The 21468-nt window shown below is 43.7% G+C and overlaps 1 protein-coding gene across 2 annotated transcripts in view; it reads right to left on the bottom strand.

The window, feature by feature from the left end:
- PLEK (pleckstrin) overlaps positions 1-21468 on the bottom strand; it is a 75458-nt gene that overhangs the window by 14552 nt on the left and 39438 nt on the right. For both annotated transcript variants that reach the window (XM_089682679.1, XM_089683373.1), the window contains 3 exons: positions 20025-20116; positions 15720-15904; positions 10562-10666 (listed from right to left, as the gene is read on the bottom strand). In XM_089682679.1, coding sequence (XP_089538805.1) covers positions 10562-10666; positions 15720-15904; positions 20025-20116 — 382 coding nt within the window. The remainder of the gene's footprint in view (positions 1-10561; positions 10667-15719; positions 15905-20024; positions 20117-21468) is intronic.

Here is a 21468-nt window from a genome sequence, read left to right as displayed (position 1 = left end):
TGTAGTTCCACAGCAGCCCCAGGTCTTGGGGAACAAAAAAGATTTACTCCTCTTTGTAGAAAGAAATGCTGGTGATCGTGCTAAGATATGGACTTCAAACTTGGATCAAGTCTAAATCCATATACAATATGTTGAGGTTTGGTTCACACTGGTGCCCTTTTGCAGGCTGCAGCACAGCAGCCCATTCATTTTAATGGGATGCCGTGCCTCACAAAACGCAGAGAAAAATTCCCTTCACCTTTCCAGAAATCGCAGCCTGCACTGGGAATGCACTACAGTGCGGATCCCAGTGTGGGGGTGTGCAATTAACATTATTATCCTGCATTTTGTGTGTGGGTGGTTGCAGCTGCGAGATGAATTGTGGGTTGTTGCAGCTGAGTGATGAAGTGCGGGTTGTTGAAGCTGCGTGAAGTGTGGGTGGTTGCAGCTGCGAGATGAATTGTGGGTTGTTGCAGCTGAGTGATGAAGTGCGGGTTGTTGCAGCTGCGTGAAGTGTGGGTGGTTGCAGCTGAGTGATGAAGTGTGGGTTGTTGCAGCTGCGTGATGAAGTGCGGGTTGTTGCAGCTGCGTGAAGTGTGGGTGGTTGCAGCTGAGTGATGAAGTGCGGGTTGTTGCAGCTGCGTGATGAAGTGCGGGTTGTTGCAGCTGCGTGATGAAGTGCGGGTTGTTGCAGCTGCGTGAAGTGTGGGTGGTTGCAGCTGAGTAATGAAGTGTGGGTTGTTGCAGCTGCGTGATGAAGTGCGGGTTGTTGCAGCTGCGTGAAGTGTGGGTGGTTGCAGCTGAGTGATGAAGTGCGGGTTGTTGCAGCTGCGTGATGAAGTGCGGGTTGTTGCAGCTGCGTGAAGTGTGGGTGGTTGCAGCTGAGTGATGAAGTGCGGGTTGTTGCAGCTGCGTGATGAAGTGCGGGTTATTGCAGCTGCGTGATGACGTGTGGGTTGTTGCAGCTGCCTGATGAAGTGCGGGTTGTTGCAGCTGCTTGATGAAGTGCAGGTTGTTGCAGCTGCATGAAGTGTGTTTGGTTGCAGCTGCGTGATGAAGTGTGGGTTGTTGCAGCTGCGTGATGAAGTGCGGGTTGTTGCAGCTGCGTGAAGTGTGGGTGGTTGCAGCTGAGTGATGAAATGCGGGTTGTTGCAGCTGCGTGATGAAGTGCAGGTTGTTGCAGCTGCGTGATGAAGTGCGAGTTGTTGCAGCTGCGTAATGAAGTGCGGGTTGTTGCAGCTGCGTGATGAAGTGCGGGTTGTTGCAGCTGCGTGATGAAGTGCGGGTTGTTGCAGCTGCATGATGACGTGCGGGTTGTTGCAGCTGCGTGATGAAGTGCGGGTTGTTGCAGCTGAGTGATGAAGTGCGGGTTGTTGCAGCTGCGTGAAGTGCGGGTGGTTGCAGCTACATGATGAAGTGCGGGTGGTTGCAGCTGCGTGATGAAGTGCGGATTGTTGCAGCTGCGTGAAGTGTGGGTGGTTGCAGCTGAGTGATGAAGTGCGGGTTGTTGCAGCTGCGTGATGAAGTGCGGGTAGTTGCAGCTGCGTGATGAAGTGCGGGTTGTTGCAGCTGTGTAATGAAGTGCGAGTTGTTGAAGCTGCATGATGAAGTGCGGGTTGTTGCAGCTGCGTGAAGTGCGGGTGGTTGCAGCTGCATGATGAAGTGCGGGTTGTTGCAGCTGCGTGATGAAGTGCGGGTTGTTGCAGCTGCGTGATGAAGTGCGGGTTGTTACAGCTGCGTGATGAAGTGCGGGTTATTACAGCTGTGTGAAGTGCGGGTTGTTGCAGCTGCGTGATGAAGTGCGGGTCGTTGCAGCTGCGTGATGTGCGGGTTGTTGCAGCTGTGTGATGAAGTGCGGGTTGTTGCAGCTGCGTGAAGAAGTACGGGTGGTTGTAGCTGAGTGATGAAGTGCGGATTGTTTCAGCTGTGTGCTGAAGTGCGGGTCCCGCAGCAGCTTCCACCCGTACTAGTGTGAACGAAGCCTAAAACACATATATAGTGTTATGATCCGCCAGGTGGTGCCTCTGGCTGCCCACTTGACAGACCTACCCAAAGCGTGGAGTCTAAGTCCCGGTCTGTGCTTTCACCAGGGCCCCTGATGGTGGGGTTGGACTTGTAACAGACCAGGACCAGGTCACGACCTCTGAGCAGGCCCACCAGTGGCAGAGGGAACCTCCGGGGATGTATAGGTACCGGGAGAGCCAGATGTGAGGAGGCCGGCAGGACCTAGCAGGATGGATCACGAGCAGTGGTCCCGTGGGGTAGGCGAGGTACAGAATCGGCAGGCGGAGAGTAATCAGGTCACACGCAGGGTCAGCAGGATAAGTCAGTCCGCAGATAGGTCAAACAAGCCGGGAGTCAGGAGGGGAGAAGGCAGAGTAGTCAGGGCAATCCGGGTCAAACACAGGAGAAGGCAGCGTAGTCAGGACAATCCGGGTCAAACACAGGAGAAGGCAGCGTAGTCAGGACAATCCGGGTCAAACACAGGAGAAGGCAGCGTAGTCAGGACAATCCGGGTCAAACACAGGAGAAGGCAGCGTAGTCAGGGCAATCAGGGTCAATTTTTCAGGTACAGGAACTCAGGAACACAGATAGACCTTGCGGCAATCTGTGACAGTGCAGGGCATCTTTAAATATCGCGCCCTGCACTGTCATTGGCCGCCCGGGACGCGCCCCCGGGCTGTCATTGGCCGCCCCAGGCGCGCCCGCGGCTCCTACTACGCATGCGCGGCGTCCTGTCAGCCGTGGCCCGCCGGGACCTGGTGCTTGTGTCCCGGCGTGAGCCACCGCTAGTGCGCGTGCGCCGGGGGAGGCGCCGCGGCGGTCCCTGACATATAGTCATTTCAGTTGAGACCCAAAAACTGAAACAATGGGTCATAATGTTATGGACCACAGTGGGACAAAACGTTCCTCTAAATTAGGTGCCACTGGAACCAAACCAAATTAGTCCTGGATGGAAACAATGTGTAAAGCCAAACAATCCCAACACAGATGGAACAGCAGCCTGTATGGAAGGTTTTAATTCCACTGGGGAGGGACTACACTAGAGTCCAGATAACAAACCCATTTGTTCAATGGAGTGGCAGAAAAAATGTACATATGACACGATGAAATACAGCAACGCTTTAACACTGTCCCAGTATTCACACCATACTTGTGGACAGGAAACCACCATGATCAACTATGAGTAAGCAATGAGCCCACATAGGAGGAAAGAAAAACTCCTTTCCATAGCTAGATTGGTCACTGCAGGTTATTCTCCATCAACAAGACCAAAGCAGGTCCATAGAGGTACGAAACAGCAGCGATCTGTCAGATTTTGTTTTGTTCAGCCCTGTGGTTGAACAAAAAATCTTTGGGTGTGTTCTCAGTTTTAGAAACGACTATAACAAATTAAGTTTTTAGTAAAGGATAAAAGAGCTGTAAATTCTGGCTGAAACAAAAATTCAGTTTCGTACTTCTGACCGTGAGCACACAGAAACCCCTGCTTTGTTTGTGGTTATGTGTGTACTAGGCAAACCACCTTTCATAGGAGTGTGATCAGTACACAATATAAATAACTTCGTAAAATGTTAGTGAAAGAGGAAGTGGTATGTGTGACCACAATGGGGAGGTCACAGTTCTCAATTGTAAACTCCTACGTGTTCACCACGCTGTGTGAAATTTGTCTCTTTAGCACATTGTTGTTAGTTACTGTATATAATATATCTATATATATAGATATATATATACAGTGCTCAGTATAAATAAGTACACCCCAACAGATTTGTCAGAAGACCTTTACTTTCTTTTCAGAATCAGGGCGTTATTTAACAAAGAAAACCCCTCCCCATTTCATGCTGTCAGTAATGACACCACATGGAAGAGAATTGTCACAAGGCCTGAGAAAGAAAATAATGTCTTTATGCAAGACAGGCGAAGGCTACAAGAAGATCAGCAAAGCTCTACTTATCAGTCAGAATACTGTAGCAAAAGTGATACAAAAATTTAACAGAGATGGAACTGCAACCATCTCACAGAGATGTACAGGCTGTCCACAGAAGTTAACACCTCGACAGGAGCATCTTCTGATGAGAAGGGTTGAAGAAAATCGCCATGCAAGTTCACTACAGTTAGCTAAAGAAGTAGAAAACCAAACTGGAGTGATTGTTTCCCATGACACAATAAGGTGTACACTGCAGAGGAATGGTATACATGGGTGTATTCCAAGAAGGAAGCCTCTGCTAAAGCCCATGCACAAAAAAGCCTACCTAGAATTTGCCAAGGCCCATGCTAAAGAAAAAGACTACTGGGACTCTGTACTCTGGTACTCTGGAGTGATGAGACCAAGATAAGTGTTTTTGGAATTGATGGCTTCAAAATTTTATGGCATTGCAAAGGTGAGGAGTACAAAGAAAAATGCATGGTGCCTACAGTGAAACATGGTGGTGGCAGTATTCTTCTGTGGGGCTGCATGAGTGCTGCTGATGTCGGGGAGCTGTATTTCATTGAGGGTATCATGAATTCACAGATGTACTGCTCTATGTTGAAAGAGAAGATGCTACCATCACTCAGAGCCCTTGGTCGTTGTGCACTTTTCCAACATGACAATGATCCAAAACACACATCTAAGACCACTGTTGCATTTCTGAAGAAGAACAAGGTGAAAGTGATTCAGTGGCCAAGTATGTCTCCTAATCTGAACCCAGTCGAACAACTATGGGGAATTCTGAAGAGACACATTGAGCATCATGTTTGCATCAACTAATTTAAGTAAGACTGAAGATTTTGTAACCTAAGTTATATTATTAACCTTACTTTCATGTAATGAGCTAAACAAATGTTCTATAAAACTCAGTTTGGTCAAAATATTGGAAATTGTTCTTGTTTTCATTGAGATCTTGATTAAAATCTTACTTTTAAAAAGAGGTATACTCATTTATGCTGAGCACTGTATATACAGTATACACAGTATATACTGTATATATACAGTATGTAGCACCCTCCTCGTTTAGCTAGGAGGAGCTGGAGTCCAATGGTTAGTCAGGAGCTGAGTAGCAGTTCAGGTGCAATAGCCAGATGGGTCAAATTGTGGTCAGGGCTGAGAGGCTCTGCAGGCCAGCCCCCTTTGGAATTTCCCCCTGCTCTGAAATTTTCAGAGGAATACCTTAGAGGCAATGGGTGGATCTGAGAAGTGTCTGGTTGCACTCTTGAGGGACCTCAGCTAATCCTCAACAGAAGGTTTGGCAAGGGTCTGGGACTCCATTAAACGTGTTGGAGCCTGCTCAGTGAGAGGAGTGTGGTTGGAATGGGGAGTGTGGACAGTTGAGAGGAAGATGTGAGTTTGTGAGGAAAGAGGCTGCCTGGAGGCCTAGTGGGATGGGGCCTTCCTGCGAACCTGGAAATAGAAATGAGGAAAGCTCAGAAATTACTGCCCCCCTGAGCGAGGACCACCTGTATAGCAGGAAAGGAGGAGCCCAGGCTTGGTAGCAGCAGCCAACCCACAAGCACAAGGAGAGAATCTGAGTGAGTACACCTGCACTCCCTGGGTGGATAGGGGAAGGAGCACTCTGGTGGGAAACCAGATTAGCCCACTACCGGTTCACCCATTTAAATGGGCAGGAGCCAGATCCCCTGCTCAAGAAAACCTCCGGATTGCTTGGTGAGGAGGAGAATCTAGGGTCTGGGGTGGTACATCAAGGAGACTCTGGCTAGCTCTCCAACAGAGACTATGCTGCAGAGAAGCTTGTGAATAGTTTGACTTCAATTGTCAGTTCCCTTGGGCATCCTATACCCCTCTTACCCTATCCCAGTTCTAAATCCAATTCATAAACAACAAAACAAAAGCTCAAGGACTCATTTCTGACTTTGAATGCAAGCTTGTGTGGAGAATGCAGATTGCCTGGCTGTGCAGAACTATAGGAGGACCCAAATCAAAAGCAACCCCTAAGGGGGTAGTGCTACAAGTATATACATATATATATACTGTATATATATATATATATATATATATATATATATATACATATTTACAGAAGATTATTTGTTGAGTTCCACACTTTAATATGCTCCCTAAAAAAACATTTGACCTACATAAAACTGGAGGCCTAATGAAAAAGCTGATTGCTTTGAAACGCGTTACCGCACCCTTCCTGCTGCTCCACATTACGTTCTGATGTCACTTCCGCCCGACAGCCATCTTTGTTGCGTTCCAAGCTGGTTCCTACCTACGTGACACAGCCCATGCTGGCTGGAGAGGCACAACACCTGCCAGGAGACCCGGCTCTCTCACGCACCGTGGCCCCCTAGATATCCACCTGCCCTCCCTGCTCCTCCCATGGGATCAGTAAAGGAAAACCAGCCATCACATTAGCTGTATCCCCTGGAACCCATCCAAGCCTATCCATCATGCTTATGGTACTACGCCCCGGATGACGTCCTTCCCATATATTTTGATGTCTGAATAATCTCTACCTCCTGTGAGTTACTTATATTTGTGTGCAATAAACTGTTACTTTTATACTACACTTAGTCTGGCGTACCTCTCTCTTCTCTAATTTCTCACTACAGAGTTCCACTTAGCTCTAGAGGGTGCTGCCTCACGACGGTGCCATACCTTGCAGCGTTTAAAGAAAACCCCCCTCCCCTCTCACCCAGAACTACCCAAGCTGCATTATCTCCTATCTCCACCTAACAACTCATATCTCCTCCACTACTTACCCCCCTCCCCCCCTGGTTTTGGAGAAGTCCCTATACATCCCTGTAGCTGAACTTCCTTCATCTCCCTATTGACTCTTGTGACTATTATATCCACAACCACCTCTCCTGCGCCAATATTCATTTTCCTTTTTTATAAAACTGTATTGCAGAAGCATGAGTAGTGGGGGTAACAACAGCTACTTAGCCTGTGGGTGGGGGAATCCCTTACGCTGATACAGAAATGCTTAATACTTTCCCCCTATTTCACCAATTGAAATTTGATCATTTTTTTTAGTAATAAGATTAGGCTTTTATATTTAAACTGACCCTGTCTAGGTAGCAAAAAATCCTTAAAAAAATATTTAATGCATAAGGTACTGGGCAAATGCTTGTGTCCCCCACACTGTGCTGTGCTTTTATGGAAATCAGCAGTGACATAGGGGCTGGAAGATGGAACCACAACATACAGTAGGTGACACAGGCATCCAACACTGCTATACAAGGGCTCTTTTTCTAGAGAGAATAGATATTCCCCCCTTCTGAATGTAGCACCCTCCTAGGTAGTTAGGGGGAGCTATTGTTAGTCAGAGGCTGAGTAGCAGCCTGTGGTGACAGTCAAAGGGGGGGGCAAATGCAGGTCAGAGCTGAGAGGCTATGCAGGTCAGTTCCTTGATACCTACCCCTGGGGGGAGGTGAGGAGGGACTGGCCTTCAAACTTGGAGGACCTTGGCTAATCCCCAAGCAGGAGGCTTGGGTATAGGGCCAGGGTAGCCTTCAAATGTGTTAAAGCCTGCTCAGCAGGAGGAGAGTTTGGGTGGAAGATGAAGTGAGAGGCTGGAGAGTAGGAGCCTAGGAGGGAGCCCAGATGGGAAGAGGCACACCTACAGGCAGAGAAGCTGTAAAGGGGGGAGGACCTGATCATGGCGCCGACAGGGTGCTTGTTGTGAGAGCTCTGGAAAAACAGGGCTCCTGTGACCCGCCAGCAATAGCTATGCCCAGGAGGGTGTGAGTTACTGGGGTGTCTTGGGCTGTCTCGCCTGGAGGTGTCCTGTTTTTGTGGGGTGCATCGCGTGCTGTCGGCCTAGGGCGGTGGTGCAGACGGAGGACGGTGTGCTGGGTGCCAGCCGGAGAGGAGGTGGAGTGGAGCAGTGAATGCCGGGCAACCATGTGGCAGCTGTAGAGGAGCACTGGGAGGCTCAGGCACTGACCGGGGAAGAGTGGAAGAAAACCTGCTCACCAAACTCTGGTTTAATAAGGATCCAGTGGACCCCAAGGAGGGTGACCCCCCCCCCAAAAGTGACAGGATTAGATCACATTTGAATGCCCTGGAAACCTCAGTGGGAGGAGGAAGGAGAACCGTAGCAGCGTTCAGAGCAGTGGCAGCAAAAGCAGATGAAGGTGGAGTAGAGGAGATATGCGAGGGGCAACAGAAGATGGTGAGTCAAAAAGTTTAAATGGACTGGAACTGTTTAAGAAACATTTGGGGGGATCACCCGGAGGGCTCAGAAGGAATGGAAGAGGAGACACAAGAGAGGAAAAAAAAAGTTATAGAGACCCTCAGGGAGGAAATTGGTGGACGGATAAACAGGAATAATTAAGGGACATTAGTCCAGGTGAGCCATAACCCCAACCTATTCTGCAGAAGTAACTCTCTTGCCTTGGAATTAAAAAAGATAGAGAAAATACACTAAAATCATGAAGAGCAAAGCTGCAAAAGGGGGAGGGTCTAAAACATCCCAAATAAGTACAATCATAATATATGCCCTCACAAGAGAAAAATCCAGAGAGTCAAACCCCAGAGAGACAATAGGGAGTAAGCAGAAGACGGGAGATGGAAAGCAGCATCAGCGATCGTTCCAGGTTGTCTCTGGGAGTATCCAATATGAGCCAAAGTGTAGAAACTGAAGATATAGAAAAAGAGTTGGCCATAAAAAATGTTGAAGAACAAGAGAACACTTCACAAATGCCTACTAAAAATGAAATAGCAGAAATGTTTATGACATTGGAACGGTCTATAAAACAGGAGATTGCGGTAATACATAAAGACCTGGGGCAAGTTCTGTCACAGGTAGAAGAAACTGAGGGAAAACTGGATAAACATGCCCAAGTAATAACCAATCTAGAAAAACAGGTGGAGGAGATGCGAAAGGAGCAAAGGAGACTGCTATATAAATTCGAAGACCAAGAAAACAGAGATAGAAAGAGTAACCTGAGGATACGGGGTTTGGCCGAGACTACACAAGGAGATTTGATGGAGATAATGAAGAAAATATTCAATGCAATAATGGACAGATCAGTAACAGAGCACTTGAAAATCAATAGAGTACATAGAATAGAAAGAGCCCAAGGAACTGCGAGTGAAAATCCCAGAGATGTGATTGTGCGATTTCATCACTACAAAGATAGAATAGATCTATGGAACAAGATAAGAGGGATACCAGTAATAAAATATGAAGATGCAAGTCTACAGATTTTCGATGATACAACATCGGAAACACTGGGCAGAAGGAGAATGTTGAAACCACTACTAGAACAAATAAGAAAACAAACTGTACAATACAGCTGGGGATTTCCAGCAAGTTTACTTGGATGGAGAGATGGCCACTCTGCAAGACTGAGGTTCCCAGAAGATCTTGGTGACTTTTGTGAGAGACTAGAATTATAGAAAATAGACATTCCAGGATGGGAAGAGGGGGTAAAGGAGAATAGCGGAATAGAGAATGAGAGATGGCAGTCAGTCCACAAAAGAAGAGTTCATCAGAGATAAAATAGGAGCGGGAGAGAGGGAATGGGGCGGGGGGGGATTTTTGGAAGTCGTGAGAGGACTTTTTTTTTCTCCTCTCCTTCTCTTCCTCTTAATCAGGGTGAAAATTTTAGAAGATAGGTGGTAAATGGGGAGCCATATATACATCCAGACATGCGACCCAGGGATTGGGAACGCGGCCAGGGCGGGTGTATGTGGTCAGAGCTCCATCCTAGTCACCTAGTATGTAGCACAAACATACATAGATAAAAATTAGTCTTATCCAATATTTGTATTTATCAATACTTTCTTTTAGACCATCTGGTATATAAATTCTTCTGTAGGGTAAGCTGAAAAGCATATGTAATGGAAGAGTTTCAATATTTAAAAAAATGATTATGCTGATTCTCATACCTGCCTGTTAAGACTCTCCAGTGGGCCTAGGTTAATAAAGTGAAACTAAACTTTCTCAATCAACGTGAACTATTTGTATTCCTTCTTCTGCTATCATTAGTAAATAGTTAGGAAGGTATATTATATTTACTAGTTTTAATTTTTTTTTTTTTTCACATTTCATCAGTTGCTTCCTGGTTTCTGGCCTAGACCAAAATGACGTCATACATCCCAGGAGTATTCATGGGTATTTTTATTTCTTTCATCTGGAGGAGGAGGGGAGGAAGGGTTTTCTCAGCTAAGCAAACCTTTCTGCCTGCATGCCTGAACTAAGGGCAGATGGATTCCAGGACATAAACACTACATGAAGTATCTGCCCTAACTCAAAATGGCTGCAGCTGGAAATATTAGGTGGGGGGGGGATTTTAAACTGATTTCTCAACAAAATAAAGAATGGAGACATGTATGGATGGGTAGGTGAGCTTTGAATATTAAACATTAATTTAGTAGTAATTTCAGTTTGTGGTGCTTAGATTCATTTACATTATGCTTTAAAGCATATTGTGTGGGACCGTGGCATATGTGTATATACATATTTGTATAAAACATGGTTTCAATTAACCATGCCCCTTAAGACCTTTTCACTGTTTGGTCACACCTATCAAAAGTCGTGGTTGAGGTTGTTCCCTATTCATATATTTGTTGCAATAACAAAATGTTGGGATGTAATGGTGCTATTTCATACTGTGTTCTATAGAACATACTGACCTGTTTCAGTAAACATCCTTGCTTGACAACTAGACCTCGAAATTCTTCTCTGAGAAGGGCATCATCATCACTAGAATTCTCTTCACAGAAAAATCCACTATCAGGCTGCAGGGTAAGAACATACAGTAGATATTTAAGCAAACATTTTCTTTAAATAAAGGGGATTTACACATAAGGCTCCTTGTACTTGGAGCCATCCTGCTGCAGAGCGTCCCTCCTAGAGTTTTTAGTGCTCCCATTAGAGACAGGTGTAGAATCCAGCCCCCCTGCAGGAAGCCTGTCAAAATCTATGGCGGACTGCAGCTGAAGGGGGCTGAATGTTATACCCTGTATGGTAGGGCCCAGAATGTTGATCTTCTGCATCAGAGCTGAAGTGACATACAGGTACTTTAGATGAAGTTGAATCTGGTACTGCGACACAACAAAACATACAGTATTTATCTGTGCAGAAGACATAGTAATTCTCCATTACTCTGGAGAGTTTTGTAGGCAAGAGTGGGACGGTGGTCTTGTTATTAAGAGACGGTGATTGGTAGGGACCACTATTTGGTGAGATAGGGAATCTAATTTTTTTATTTTGGATAAAAGGGTAACACCTCTCACGGAGTATTGTTGGTTTATCCCATTTAGGGAGATATCCCCTCTCTCCCTTTCCTAGTGACACCTTGTCACACCATGGCACATGGGCTGACATTTATTAGGAAGTGGAGCATAATTTTTCCACTGGGAACAAAGACAGCAATAACAATTGCTGGTAACTTGTTACTCCATGTGCCCTGTTCAATATTGGATCTAATATAGATCTGTAAAGCCACCATTTTATTTTCATCCATCCATGTTTTATCCGGTTTTGAGCCTTCATGAAGGGCAAGTGGTGTTCCTCCTGAAGCAGATTGGCTTTTTATATGTCTATTTTACCAACAATTGACATTATCTCAGACCTTTTAATCTGCTTTTAGTCTAGCACTCCTTTCTGTATTTCTATGATTTGACAATAAAAAACATGACAGATATTCTAACCCTTCCCCATTCAAATTAAAAGTTTTTTAAATAGTTTTTTGCATTCGTGTTATATAGATTTTCCCGTACTTCCTGTCCCAGGAAGGGAAAAATGGATAATGCAATGATAAAATTGTTTTTGTTTTTATATATATATGCTAAAATAATAATTCTACATACTGTACAGGCATGGAATTTCTCATCAGTGTGAGACACCAAATTGAAATAAAAATAGTCAACAACAGCTATTTTTAATGATTTTACATGTGCAATGTGCAGCCTTTTACGAGAAAGGAAATTGCTATTTATGTTCTCCCTGTAGATAAAGCTGTATAGCTGCAGACGTTTTTACCCTTGTTTTCAGCCCCTTCTGCGCCCAGCTAATAAGGGCTGCTCTTTAAAAAAAATGAGATGTTAAAGTCTACCTAAACGCAAGAACAACAATTTAATTTATTCCAACTTATGAATCCTTAAATATGGTGGCTGCATTGGTTTTAGGGGGGGGGGTTAACTTTTTTTTTTTGTCAAATAGATTTTTCAAAATGATTGCTATTCTTTTCCTGAGACAATCTCTCTAACATTTCCTCTCCAAAAGGAAAAATATGCTTCGCCATTGTGAACTTCCATGTTTGTATATTGGTCCTTATTGAGAATGGTCATTTGGTTACCAGATTGTACAGCCAGCCACTGTCTCATTTCTGCATTTCTGAAGGCACGTTTACCACCACAGGTGTCTGAGCCCACATGGGCAGGATTGTACATCAGCGGTCAAAGTAGGGGAAGTCATAGACATAAGCTTATGGTATTTGGAATTTGGTTTGCACATTAGTTGTGTTCCCAATACAGATAAAGCACTCAAAGAATGAAAAAAATCACAAAAAGTCCCATTCAATGGCATGGACTTTTGGTATGCGTTTTTGTGTTTTTTCTTTTGGTAGCCCACCCATTCCCATTTATACTCAGCTTTGTAGAGCTTCACTTCTTCCTCTATCTCAGCCGGCGTAAAGTTCTCTGTGAAAGCATTGTGTTGGATGGTTTCAGGGCTTGCATAGTGTTTATGATGTCATGCCCTTATCAGCTGATAGTGTCGAGCCTTCGCAATTGGCTGCTAATGTCTGAGCACTGCATCATGGGGGAGGTCACATGCTTCCCCATACTTATGAGCATTGGCTATTTTGCGCCAGCTGCAACAAAGAAGGGATTGGCAGAGTAATGCGGCAAAGCTGAGTGTACGATTTTTGAGTGGTAGGCTTGCAAGAGACCCATTCACATCAAAGTGACAGAGTCCTTTTAGAGTAATATCCTTCACTTTAATTAAGATAGAGATCTCATATAAAGCACGTATGGACTGAAAATAATATTTAAATATTGGGAATACACTAGTGTTTGAATCTTCATGTGGCTGATAGTCAAAGACAATGTGAAGTTTTCAGCATATTTGCTTGTGTGTCTTCCTCGTCCTCGAAGTAGGTCATGACAACTTTCACTTTCTTACTATGTCATTCACAAATTTTGGATTTATTTTACATTATTGAGAAACTGACAGAAAATGTAATACCTTCATCTCACTTTTTGATGGTTGTAGATGAAGTGAAACTAAGAATTCTGCCAAGGACTTCTTACCAATGCAAGTCACAAAAAAAAAAAGGAAGTACATAGTTCACTCTGCCAGCAGCTTCTCAAATAAGAACCTCTGAAGACAGGGGGTGGTTTTTAATGAGGAATGGAAATTGAAATCACTGTGAAGAAAGCTTTCTGGTATATGTTAACTATGATGTGTTACTTTTGCCGTACTGCATCAGATGAACACAATAACTCCAGCCTCAAATTGTCCAGATTGTAAATCTGTTACAGTACTCACAGAATACCTGTCATGACCTCTACAATCTCTGCCAGGACATCCAATGGTTCTTGTAGAATCCATGCCAGGACTTCAAAAGGTGCTCACAAATCCCTGCTACAAGTTCCAGACTTCCGTGAAACAACCCTGGGCACGCCCTCTGATCAAAAGGGTATTTATGCTCCATCCCTGGAAGGGGCTGGTGCTGTGTCCTCTTGCCCAGCCACCCTGCTTTGTGCAAAAGATATACACTACTGATTGGCTGTTTTGTGGCCGATCTGGATTAACCCGACCTCCTGCCCAAGACCTCTGCTTGAATCTGACCACTCTTTTGCCTGCTGCCTGCCTATGACCTCTGCCTGGATCTGACTACTTTTTTTGCCTAATATTTTGAGTACACTCTCCATACTGTAGCTGTTCTGTTCAAACTACCCCCTTGGTGGGGCACCCAAGAGGACTGTGACCTGGTAACAGCTTGCAGCAAAGTAAACTGGGACAGCTACAGTTCTGGCCCATCTCCACCATCAGGAGCTCTGGTGAAGACTAGCTCTCATTTAGATTCTGCGCCTCAGAAGAATCTGCATCACTTGTCAACAAGATTTCACACTCTATCTGTGTTCAGTAGAAGTCCTAAAGATAGCTTCCACTAAAGTTCTTAGCAATATGGCTTTTTTGGGGGGGGGTTCTTGTAATTTTGACTTTACTAATTGTAAAAATGTGAGAGTCTGGCGGAAAGAAGATTGTTTAAATTATGATGCATACAAGAACCATATCTAGGGGCATATAACTATAATGGAACATTTTCTGATTTAGGACCTTTTCACAGGCATTCTGTTTAGGTCCGACTGTTAGCTTTTCAGGTGGACCTAATCAGATGCTCCATGCAGTCCTATAGACAGGTGGATGTAAATAGACTTCTGTCCATTTATACCCACCTACCTCCAAGTCTGTCTAGATCTGAAAAAGACAAGGAAAAGGAATTTGTCCTTTTCTGTTTTTGCAGACCTAAATGTGACAGATCAGAGACAGCCTGATGTAAATGGATAACGGAGTCTGTTTTTTAATTTGCCTGCTCATAGAGCTGTCACAGGTCCGACTGTGTCCACCGGATATAAACTCAATGGGCACTCAATGGGATGTAAAAGAAACTGACATCAGATTCACCAGAGGATCTGCTCACAGAATCCCTGGTGATCAGAGTGGACCCCAATCCATATGAAAGCACCCGAAAGACCAATTAAACCCACTTTTTTATTACATGGATTCAGTCAGTCTGCCTTAAAAGTATATTGTGTGCAGAGTTTTTACTTTTCTTGTATCAATGTGTTTCTTGACCACTACTCTCACACAAAAACCCGGTGGTCCAAAACACACCCTGCCCAGTGCTCCAGTCAAGAACACTGCAAACCTAATCACTGTTGGGAGCATGCAGCACTAAAACGTTAATAATAATAAGACATATGTCTGACACTTTACATTTCAGATAGCCTGACTACATCTATGTATTAATAGGGCTGGTTTGATTCGACTTTAAAGTATATGTAAACCTAATTGTCAGCATCCCATATAAACATGTTAATGTAAGTAATTGTAATCTTTTCTTAATCTGTAGCTTTCTTTAAAATAATAGCTGGTGATCCTGCCATGAAGATCCTTGTTCAGACATTTCCTTTTATAGAGTGACAATACTCCCCTTTTTTTCCAGTTGCACTCCTGTGTTGTCATCCTGAGCTTCTGATGGAGACTACAAGTTGGCATTTCAACAAATATTAAGCAGAGCAGGAAACCCACCCTGAGAAATGGCATGCAGCCATTTCTGGAGAGCATGTAGACCAGAACTGACTACAAAGAGGCTGCAGGTGTTAAGGTGTACTGAGATGCAGTTTAGGATAAGAAAAAGGGAAACACGTTTATTTATTTAAATTACAGTTTTTCAGGATACCAATACAATACAATGCTTTAGAACACTGAATTTCATTCAGTTAGTGTCTATGTCTGCTTTATGGGCCTGTTAACACTAGAATGCCGTGCGGGGAACCTGCATTCCTTTTCCCGCACCACATTTAAATCTCACTGCCCTGGTGATCTGCTGCAGGCGTCAGTGCAAAGTTAACAACACCCCAAACGCATGCATTACTTTTGGTGCAACCCAATTTCAGCCCATTCGATATTAATAGGTTGAAATCACACTGCACAGACCTGAATGTGAATCACACAAGAACATGCGCACACATGCAGTTCCTAGAGTGAATGGCCCTTACGAGTACCACTTTAAACCATACCCTTTGTGATTATAATAATTGTACAGAATATACTTACAAAGTAATATAATGCTTCTGTAGTATCCAGAAAAGTTGTTTCTGCCAAGCCTTCAGCAGCATTTTTGGACACGTCTCCTGCAGGTTGAAGATGACCTTCATTGAGTAAGGCAGAAGCCAAGAGTAGACCTTCTTGGCGGTTTCTGACCGAGTTGTTTGCTTCTAACCAGTCGATTACACAAGTGCCTAGTTTGATAAAGAGAATTGGTAAGTGACTATCAACATCTAATAGTTTATTACTGATAAAATGACCATTAGACATTCAGGTCCCCCCTTTGGGGCCTTGCAGTAAGTAGGTCACTGCAGTATGTTCTATATAAGTAAAATACAGATCACAGGATGTATATTTAGAACATTTACAATATGCTGATGACTTTGTGATACTATATACAGTATGTTTACAGTATTAAAAGATCTACGTTTATGTGACTTTTACCCCCACATATTTGGGATGTTTGATTACAATAGTGTGCTACATGGACATTCTTTGATGTTTTTAACCCTATGGTAATCTTTAGCTACTTGAGTGTTTGGTGGGCTCCACATAGCCCAGTTCAAAACTGTCTTCCTAATAAAACTGAAGCTGACAACTTCAGTTTTTTGGGTAAACTGAAGCCCTGCCCATGAGCAGGATTCACCATTAGACACAGGCCTGAGCCTACAGGCAATGCCGGTTAAAGCTGGACTCTGGGATAAGCAAATATTGTCTAAATACAAGAAGCATGTGTATTCTTTCTTTAATATCAGTGTGCTTTGTGTACTTCTTCCAGGTCTGTGCAATAATCCAGTGTGAAACTTTGCCTGTGTTGCAGCTTCCTGTAATAAGGACCAGTCACTGCTGCTCTCTCATTGTGCAGAGTGACTGGTCTTGTCTCCACTCCCTACTGCAGGAAGATTGTAGTAGGTGAGGCCTGCTAGGTAACTCCCACAGCTCTGCTTTCTGCACAGGCTATGTACAACACAGCAATTATGTCATTTCTATTTTTACAAAGTAATATTCTGGTTTGCAAAGGGATATGGAGCACATAAAAATTAATTTATACTTTTTGTATCTATTAAAGTATTACTAAACCCAGGACCCTGCATTCACTATATCTGGTCTCCCACATTACACAGAACATGGAAATGAATTTTTTTTAGTTAATATAAACTGCTAAATACCTTGTCTCATTAGCAGTATATAGCAGTCTTGTGATTTCTATCAGTATGCAGCTGAACACTGGTTAATCTTCTAAGAGTAGTTTTCATTCTGCTCTAGGAAGATGCAGGATCCCTGACCCTCTGTCTGGACAGTGCTTATTGGTCCTGTGCTGATCATATGCACTCAGAAAAAAAAAAACCTTTCTAGCAATACACACCAAACTGAGCATGTAACTCCACAGGATATGTCTTATCAAGAGATAAGGGGGGGAGCAGTGGAAGAAGGGGAGGATCTGAAAATCAGGAGCAAACAACATTTTACACAATGTAGAGGATTAACCCCTTAAAGTTCCACAGTGAGTATAACAAGCATGCTTTACTGCATATACAGACTGATTTTACTTTTGTGGTTATAGTAACCCTGTAAGGAATATAGTTCAATGAAAGTTTTTGTGCCTGTATTTCAGCTTTATGGATTTTTTAATCTCTTGTGTATTGTATATGTCAGACCCTTACCTAGTTAGGCTGCTAGGCTAAATCTAGTTTTTGGCTTCACTGTAGTGAGTGGAGCAGTGATCTACTGGTTTTGTCTGTTTAGGGTTTCCTGAGCTGGGTGTTTTGATTTCTCTCGCCTGCTTCTGGAGGAAACTTCCAGAATACAGGGCTGAGAGATTCAAATAGCCAACATTGATATATTTATTATGCTCCAGCCAATCCCTGGAATAAAGCGTCCAGAAGATGAGGGGGGGGGGATAAATGTTTGGGAGGCCTGAGCAGAGTTTGCTTTCCTCTCCAGAGACGGGTTCCAGTCCGCCTGGGGCTGCTGCTCCTGGGAGAAAGCTACTGAGACAAGGAATTGAAGTCTGGGTCTCAGCAGGAGCTGGGCTGAGGACCTGCAGAAGACTGCTAATGGATTTTGCTGGAGAGCACTGTTCCAAGTTCTTGTCTGGAGAAAGGATCTTTTATCTCCTTCATTTAGGATCTGTGGATGCTGAATGGCAGACAGCTCCTGGGATACTGTGAGTAAAGACCTTGCTGTAGCCTTTTTGGGTATGCAAGTGCTAAAAGGAAACCAAGTGCCAGAGGATGCTATGTGCACAGGGACTTCTCTAAGGCTCAATGTACACGGGACACTTCTGAACGATGGAAACTGACTGCTTGAAAACGTTGCATTTGCGTTTAGAAGCGTTTTTTAAAGATAACCTCAGGAGACCTTCCAAAATGCCCAGAATGCACTGAAAAACAGTAAAAAAAATTACTATTTCAGACATTTTGAGAGAAATAGAGAGAGCAGAAGCAGAGAGAGCAGTATGTGTTGAGATTAGCTGTCTTTGTTTTTGTGGTGTTTGGATGTGTTCCAGCTCATTTCTGTGCAGAAATTATTGCAGCAGTGTCTGACATATTTTCTTTCATGCGAAACCTCAAAGTATGGTGTACCAGGTCCATTTGAGTACCAGGAAAATGCTTTGCATGCATTTTTCTTGATGAAAAAAGGCTCTAGACAGCATCTGGAAATGGAAGAGTTAAAAACAATTTCCAAACGCAAACGCTTATAAACGCGGTTAGCCACATTTACAAGCGTTTACATGCATTTACAAACTGGCGTTTGAAACGATGATAAAATCTACTCCTGAACACATGTTTGGTGCGTTAAAAAAAACGACTGTAAACTCAGCTGCCTGTAAACCACTGTAAACAACATAGTGTACATGGACACATAGGAAAACATTAGGGAGAGTTCAGGGGCTGCTGAAAAAAAAGCAGAAAAGTGTGAGTTTATCAGCTGCAGTGTACATGGAGCCTAACAGAGTGCTACAGTAGATATACCGGCCATCCCCTGTTACCGCTAGGAAAGGTTTCTGTAGAGAAGATTATTGAGAAGTTTGTCCTCCCAAAGTTGCAGGTATTGTTTTGGAGTTCCTTTGACCCTAAACCCTCTCCTGTTCAGGGTATTCAGCAATAAATTCTAAAAAGACATCCCCTAGACTGAATCTGAATTATTGGTGTGCATGGAACTGTGCATGTGATTGGCAGCCTCTGTAATATTGTGGGAGACCTGGGTAAGTTATCAGCGACCCCTCTGAGGGTAAACGCTATGTGACGGGAGTCATTTTGGGTGGGGGGCCCATGGAACACAGCTCACTTTGGAGAGGTGGAAGACCCGTTTCAGCTTGCCATATCCCTCTTATGTGTAAGTCACCCTGTGCCTGTTAGGGGTACAGGGTGATCTGTCCTAATATTGGGGTGGGGGGTTGTTGATTGTTTAATACCATGTGGTTGCATCCCATTGTTCTATTGTGTGTCTTGCTTGGAGCAAACTAATATGGGATGTATGTGTTTATGTGTATTGGCTTGGTGGGGGGTGTCTCCAGCAGCCTCCCTCCTGACAGGACTGTCTGCTGGTGTGTCTCTTGTTACTAAAGGTAGATTGCCCCGCCCTGAGTCATTATGCAGGGAGGGGGGATTGTCTCCTGAGTGTATATATCTTGTATCTGTGTTAAAATAAAGTAGTCTATTTCCTGATTTACTTCGAGACTGGTGTCGTCTAGTCTTGTTTGGTCTGCTGTGGTGTCTGTGGTCGGTTTTCGGACAGGGAAGCGGTATCCTAACAGAAGTACCCAAGTGCATACTGGGGGCGGTTCCGTTACATGCTACATATATGTTTTGCTTTAAAACACAATAGAAACTATCCATTAGTCACTGTAGGAATAAGAGCAAAGCAGTAAATAAAAAGGGTAATATGCGCATCCAAACCACATAAACTTAATATTACATACAATATAAACTGCAATAATTTATCGTAGAACATAATATGAGGGATTACACACCAGAGAATCAACAATTTTTATCACAGACTTAGAACAACTTTGTCAGATGCTTGTAATAAAAAATATACAACTTTGGTAGATGTGTCCCTGGGTCTCAGCAAGGAAATGAAGCCAATTTTAAGAACAGCCATGATGTATGAATTTCTCCTGGCTCAAACTCCATAAAAATCCAACAGTACTGGAGAAAAGCATATCATAAACAAAGGGACTTACTTGAGGTGATTGATAGCATGAAAAACTGTACTTTGCAAGAATTTATAGCATCCCTCCAAATAGTTGTGGATTGTTTTATCTTTCTAGGCAATACAAATGGCAGATCATGTGTTTTCGTATTTTACCTGTAAAGCAATGATTGAAGACTTTCTTGTCTTTCTCCAGATTTATCTCTCTAATTCCTCGATCTGGATCTTTCATAGACATGTATAACTCACTTTAAAAAAATTATTGAGAGTATTAATTTGTTTAATAGAACATACATGAAACAGTTACTAAAGTTATTTAACTCTTCAGTTTGTAGAGAAAAAAAATGAGTTGGGGTGAAAACATGGATAACCTTAGCAGCAGCTAATTCTTATTCAGAGACCCAACACTAAGGGCCCATTTACAAGTATAAACACATTTTCCTGTGTTGGGGCATTGGTGAGCATCCTAGTGTACAATCTATTCATTTTTTAATGAGGCCTCATTGCATGTCCATGGTCCAGAATGTACAACTTTTTTCCAGTTCCAGTAAGGTGTTTGCACATACGGGGGCCATTGGAAATGAATGGCAGGCTGGCAGCACATCACAAGCTAAACAGTGTGCTGTACTACAGGTGAACATACCCATGAAGATGTGCACACGTGAATGGGCCCTAGAAGAAAGTGTGAAAGAATTCACGAAGTAACTTTGCACATTTTGTGGTGGATAGATCGGGGAAAGGCGATCACTAAGACAGGAAGTAAAGGAAAAACCTTGCTAGATAGAGATAGCAATTACAAAACCCTGACACAGTTCCTTCCTGTTGGGCTGCTTATCTGATACACCTAATGAACAGCCCATTGGGGCTAAGCCGCTACTTCACAATTAGCAGAAGTGTTGTCAGCCTGATGTGAGCCCTCCTTCAGTCGCTCATTGGGCCATTGGGCTGCCTATTAGGTCTAAAGGATAGACAGCCCAACAGGCACGCACCAGGATGGCAACCCTGCAGTCTTGTGAGGCCATGGCTTAGTGCTATGGAAAGGTAAAAAAACATTGTGGAAAAAAAACCCATTATAATAGTTTCACAAGAAAATAATTTGCCTAAAGTGGAAGTAAAGTCGACTTTTTAACTTGTAATTAGCCTATAATTAGACTTACCTGTAGGTACAGTTAATATCTCCTAAACTTGCACTGTTTGGGAGATATTCACGCGGGATGCAGCCAGTGACGTCATTGGCGCATGTGCTCTGAAGGGACGGCAGACCTGTGCCATACCTTTAAAGGCCCCCACGTGCATGCGTAAGATGATCATCGAAGCTCCGCTCCTGAGTATTTCATATGGTCTGATAAGTCTGGTGATGCCTTTTTATTTCTTTAATAAATTATACCTGGCAGTTTTACACTATGGAAGCGTTTCTTGTATTTTACACCTTAGTGACTTGGGAGTCCAATTTTCCATCTTGCATACTAGCCGGAGGAGTTGCCATCTCTGGATGCGATATTTTAATCTACTTAAGCGCAGTTTGACCTATCTGTCACATGCAAGGGTCATTGTGCTCTGGTAAGATGCTATAATGTGCCTCTTTGGAGTGTGGGCTTTT

This window comes from Staurois parvus, unplaced genomic scaffold (genome assembly GCF_062004578.1).
Source record: "Staurois parvus isolate SC_StPar_1 unplaced genomic scaffold, SC_StPar_1.0 ptg000001l, whole genome shotgun sequence".
In the NCBI taxonomy this organism is placed as follows: Eukaryota; Metazoa; Chordata; class Amphibia; order Anura; family Ranidae; genus Staurois; species Staurois parvus.
This window is presented reverse-complemented; position numbering and strand designations above follow the sequence as displayed.